Source organism: Lolium perenne, chromosome 1 (assembly GCF_019359855.2).
Source record: "Lolium perenne isolate Kyuss_39 chromosome 1, Kyuss_2.0, whole genome shotgun sequence".
Classification (NCBI taxonomy): domain Eukaryota; kingdom Viridiplantae; phylum Streptophyta; class Magnoliopsida; order Poales; family Poaceae; genus Lolium; species Lolium perenne.
In genome coordinates, this window is record NC_067244.2 from 45,584,349 (window position 1) to 45,590,246 (window position 5,898).

At 38.6% G+C, this 5,898-nt stretch overlaps 1 protein-coding gene across 1 annotated transcript; it reads left to right on the top strand.

Moving 5' to 3' along the window:
- The first annotated feature begins 694 nt into the window (after positions 1–694).
- Positions 695–2,618, top strand: LOC127336381 (BTB/POZ and MATH domain-containing protein 2-like). The gene is made up of 2 exons (XM_051363214.1): positions 695–1,062; positions 1,207–2,618. Coding segments are annotated over exons 1-2 (1,029 nt in total). The 5' UTR covers positions 695–1,061; the 3' UTR covers positions 2,235–2,618.
- Positions 2,619–5,898: the final 3,280 nt, after the last annotated feature.

Genomic DNA, 5,898 nt, shown 5'->3' on the forward strand with positions numbered 1-5,898 from the left:
AAAATAAAATCCATGCTATAGTGTTTGATTGGCATACCGCAATACCACAATTCATTCACATCACACAATTATGGAGTTTGGGGTGGTCACACGTATAGCTCGATCAGTTCGGTTTATTCGGTTGTTAGGAACTAATGACTGAATTGGCTGATTTAAATTTGATCTGAATTTTTTTCTAACCAATTTGTTGATTGATCTTTTCGGTCTCGGTCTATTTGGGTTTGGTCTCGGTCTTTTCGGTTTTGATTTTCGATTATCAGTTTTTATGCCCACACCTAGATCCAGAGGCGGTGACAAACTCACGAGGACCTTTTTGACATTTCAAATACCCATTGAATATCTATCCATATAATACATTTCCTGTAAAAAGTTTGTAACTAATTTTTCAGCGGTTTTCTAAACTAGTTTTACATCTTTCTTATCTCGAAAAGCGCTTTTGGCATATGAGCACAAGTGCTCCTAGTTGTTTTTTCTTAAATCAAAAACATATTTCTATGATTTTAAAAATAAAAAATAAATATGCACATACATATACTCATTCTGAATGAATGTTATAATTTTGGGGAAACATATGTTGTATTTTGAGCTATATAAAATAGACAGATTTCTGATAAAAAAAATATGACTTTTCCTACCTGTACATAACAATATTTTTTTCTGTAACTCAAAATACAACACATTTTTTTAACAAAACGTCACATCAGTATTCAAAACATGTGCATGTAGTTATGGAATAAATTTTATAATTATTTGAAATACAAAAGTGTTTTGGGCTTGGAAGTACCGAGTTTGCCTAGAGGTCGGATCAGTTGATGCACTCCTGGTACGGCCCGTATCGGTAGCCCGCGAAAGAGCAGTTCTAGGCTCAAGGGTTCCGCTTCAAGGGGCGGCTCTACAAGTGCAGACGACGAGCAGCGCCAGGGCAGAGGAGGCGGACGCACGGCGTACGACGGAGGTTTCTGGACGGGTGCGGGGAGGTAGGAGTAGCGGCAGGCGGCGCTTCAGCACCAATCGCCACCACCAGCAAGCCAACCGCCGCCACCACCGGCATCTGTCGAGCCAGTGAGTGCCCTCCTGTACTCTTGTTCGATTCGCCGGGTCGAATCATTCGCTATCTCCTGAAGCATTATAAATTTTGTGGTATTTTTTCTCCTTAACAATTGTTTTGCGGAAATTCTTTCTTACATTTGCTTAACAATTGCTCAGTGAGCAAGGGAGCCAAGATGACGGAGCCGACCACTATTGTAGGCTGTTCTATCTTCCCGTTCAGAGTAGACTACGAGCAAAACAAGAAGCTTCCCATCGGGGAGGCCGTCCACTCCGACGTCGTCTCTGTCGGGGGACACCTCTGGAGGGTCGAGTGCTTCCCGCGTGGTTATGATGAGGCCAACAATGGCGAGTATATTTCTATCTTCTTCAGCCACGCGAGCCGATCTAGAAGCGTCAGGGTCATCGCCGAGGCCTTCATGATTGGTAGGGACGGCGAACCATCTATATCGTACGAGCGGCGCATATGTGAAACCTTCGCAATCAGCGGAGATGAAAGGCTCCACGACTCCTGGGGATGGACTCGGTTCGAGAAGGTTACTGATGTGGAGAATTTTTTTCTAATAGAGAGGCATGTCACATTTGTATGCACCATTGTGGTCATGGATGACAGTCCTATTCCAGTCCCTCCTTCAGACATTGGGATCCATCTTGGCCGCCTGCTAGATCACACTGACGGGACAGATGTGTCATTCATCATTGATAACGAGACATTCCCTGCTCATCGAGCGGTTCTTGCTGCCCGATCACCGGTCTTCAGAGCAGAGCTCTTCGGTTCCATGGCTGAGGCTACCATGTCGTCCATCACACTGCACAACATCACACCTACAACATTTAAAGTTATGCTTCAATTTATATACACGGATGAATTGCCTGCAAAAGATGACCTTGAGGACTCTTCCATTGAGATGATTCAGAATCTACTCGCTGCAGCTGATTGTTATGCACTTGACCGATTGAAGTTTATCTGTGCCCAAAAGTTATGGGATAAAGTGTCGGTAGATACAATTGCAACTATCTTAGCTTGTGCAGAAACCTACAACTGTCACGAGTTGAAGAACAAGTGCATTGACTTCTTTGTGCTGGAGGAAAATTTCAAGCAGGATGTATTCACTGATGGTTATGTAGCATTGGTTATAAAATTTCCATTGGTTGCCGCTGAGCTCAAAAAGAGGGTTAGGGCATAACACGGGTTTGAAGTTCAAGCCTAGCTCTAGTATGGTGTTGGTATATGGTGAGTAATATTTGGATCTTCTGAAGCATACAATCTCTGTTGGCTTTGTTTGGGAGCTTGATATTGCAGAATCTTGTTATGTGTTGGGCTCAGTTGATACCAAGTATTGATAGGTATAATTGAGGTCAGGTGGAGCATGTTGTTAGATGACTTAGATGCAAAGTTAAGGACGCCGTGTTAAATCAGTAGCACATTTTTGTTTTTATCTTTGTGTTGGTCTGAGCATGTCGTGTCCTGAAGCTTGCAGGATTTTCGCTTTTGCTAATGCAGGTGCATAACTATCTAATTATCTGTAGTCTGAGCTCCATGGGTACGTACTATATATGATCAGTGCAAAGCAAGTCAGAGTTGGTCGACAAAGTTCTGGAGTATGCCTTCTGCACATTCCAGTGTGTACTTTAATTACTCGATTCATCTGGTACTGAGTACTGAGATCAGTGATGTCCTGATTGCACCTATCACGTGGAAAAAACACTAACAAAGTTTTATTTTCCATCAGGAAATTTTCCATCAAACATCTAAACAAACTTTGCTATCGTCACTAATCATGACCTGAGTTATAAGTGGAGTTACAACTGAGATTTTTTCCAGTTTCAAGTCGAGTTCCAACTGGGTTCTTTTAGTTACATGTGAGGTTACATTTGACATTTTCTAATTGCAACTGAGTCTTTTTCCCCTAATTGGAATTGTAAAATAAAATATACAAAAAATGAAGTCATACTATTTCTATGATGAAAAAAAGAAGAAAAACAGCCATATTACGACCCACAAATGAAAAAGGAACCAGCCCTAATTTTTTATTATTAGCAATAGTTTCCTATTTATTTAAAACTCAAATATTACAGGAATATCCACATCATCAGGTTGATTAATTGGCCAAAGAAAACGGCCAAAGCTATTAGACAGAGAGAATCTAGCCAGATTGTGAGCTTCTTGATTAGTGAGAAGAATCGAGTGAGAATGAAGTGAATGGATGATTTATTGAAAGGGACTGCTGGGTATTTATAGGTCCCCAAGAGTCGTTTACATGTCGGTTACAAAGCCTCACGGCTGTTCCGAATAGACGTGGTGTCGTTTCGGTATGGGCAGCGTTTGGACAACGCTAGATAATAACTGACAAGTTAGCCTATATCTAACGCTAACTGCTAACTGCTATTTTATCTCTAACACTCCCCCTTGGACAACGCTGTCCAATTTCCATTGTGACGCCATCGTCTTGAATCTTCACATAGTCGTGAGTGTTGAAAAACCCTTGGTTGATCTTGATGCTCTCCGATCTTGTGAATCTTGAGAAGCTTTGATATCCTTCTAAATCCTGTGGAAAAATATAAGAAGGAAATATAGAAATTTTGCTATACCGTAGGTATAGTATTTGTCTCATTAAAACCTATATGAGAAATCCGTTGGAGAACTCATAAGGAAGAGAGTACAATATTTCTTATTTATAAATCAGATGATAATTAATAAGTTCAGTTCTAGGAGTTTCTCCCCCTGAACTTTGCATTCATTTTGCAATATTGTTCTATATATAAATAATATGCATTTGAATAATACAAATGGTATTTTCTTGATAGATAATAGTAGATGATTCTGTTGAATCTTAACTACATAATATCCGTCTTGATATGATTGCGAACACTTTTCAAGTGTTGTATAGACTTTGATTATAAAATCATCGGCATATACATAGGTCATGTAGAATCCAGGGAGGGATTTTCTTAATAACTGCATGTATGCAATCTTTATCCGAGTATCCTTTTAATAGGGAACTCTCATAGTCGATTGTACCACACAATTTTCGACTTTATTTAGTCATGGAGTGACTTTTGATGTTTTACACATTATATTTTGTGATTTGTTTTTGGACATCCATATAGATATCCGAGATGAGTGATCCATATGAGTATGAAATCACCGCGTCTATGAACTGCATGGATAGTTTATTTGTACTGCCAATAATATTGATATCGAAACGTAATTCCACTTATACCAAGAGGGTATGTTACATCATAATCGATGTCGGGTCTCTGCGTGAACCCTTGTGCTACAAGCATCGCTTTTTCACCACTTCATTATGAACAAAAATTCATTAAGTTTTCCAAAAGGGAAGATGCTTATGAGAAGAATGTATTACTGTGGTAAATACATCTCTTTTGTTTAGCGAATGCTATTCCTAATTGCCTCCTTCTAGTTGAACCAATATATGAGTGCATGAGGCACTCTACCATGGATTTTGGTTCAGGGCCCTAAAGGTTTTAGCAATTTAAGGATAAATATTTGTCGACAAATGTAGTCTTTATGTTATATGATTCTGTTGAATCAACGAAAATTATGGAAATAATATTTACATCTTTATAACTCCTCGTGATTTCCCATAACAATGGAGTCAAGGTGTTTCGATTTCCCAACACTTCAAATAGTGTGCACATATGTTGGGTTTGGATGATGAGCATCCGTTATGTTTTATTCAACTTGAGGTTGAACTACATTTACTAGTTGAGGATATAATTTCCTCTATTTCCGCGGATACATAGGAGAACTCATTTCTCATGTGACCATGTTTCTCCCCCTAATGCTCTCATTTGGGGAGAATAGTGGTGGTACGAGATACTTCCACTTTTATGGTACATTGCATGCATGCATAATGTAATTTCATGACGTTTTTGTCATAGGTAAATGTATGTGGTAGATTTGCAATGTGTTGCAAATATATTGAACTTTATGTTCAGTTAATAAGTACGTGAATATGAGGACTGAATGTCTGATGGCATTTCTAATTTATCGGCATTCATTGTGGTACGAATCTCCCCCTAATGCCGAAAATGTCCTTATATTAAGTGTAATCAGCGTATGGGTTATAAGCTATTCTCCTGATAGGAGCTTGAGATATTCATGATTGACGGACAATAAATAAATAGTAATATCTCACATAGATCCTATACGCTGGAGTGGTGATATTGGTAAGAACCAAAATATCGCAGATAGGAAATACTTGTTTCATTTCCACGTACTTACTGCAAGGGGAAGCAGTATGATATGCAGTTGGAATGATCTAGAATAGATCTGCGCGTGTAAGACCGCAGGTCTCCAACAAGATGTTGGTATATTAAGATTATGTATAAAGTGGTCATTGTAATTTTAAGGTGAGAGAGCCTTAAAATTATTTTTCTCATGGCACATGTGGTGCACATAAATTCTGATGACTTGAGATTTGCAACTTTTAAGTTGTGACCAACAGAATTGTTAATAATTTTCTTATCATACCTGTTCCAGGATGATCAAGGCAATCTTGCCAAGTCTTGAATTTATCAAGATTTTGAAAATTATCTTGTAACATAAGGTACGGGTTTTATGTATGTATAACATAATCCGAATGAAGGTATAATCAGTACACAAGAGTGCATTCTGATCTACAATAATAGTACCTATAGGGAGTATGAATATGGTTCTTTAGGAACCAATAATTGTTGTGTTATGCCTATTTACGGTCATAACATCGTCCTTACTCTTAGTAAGAGTTTGGAAATGTTTCGTTTCCCTTAAAAATGATAGAAGTGGTGGTACCACTCACTTAAATAGGATTTTTTTTTTCATCGGATTGTTTCCCGTAAATAGAA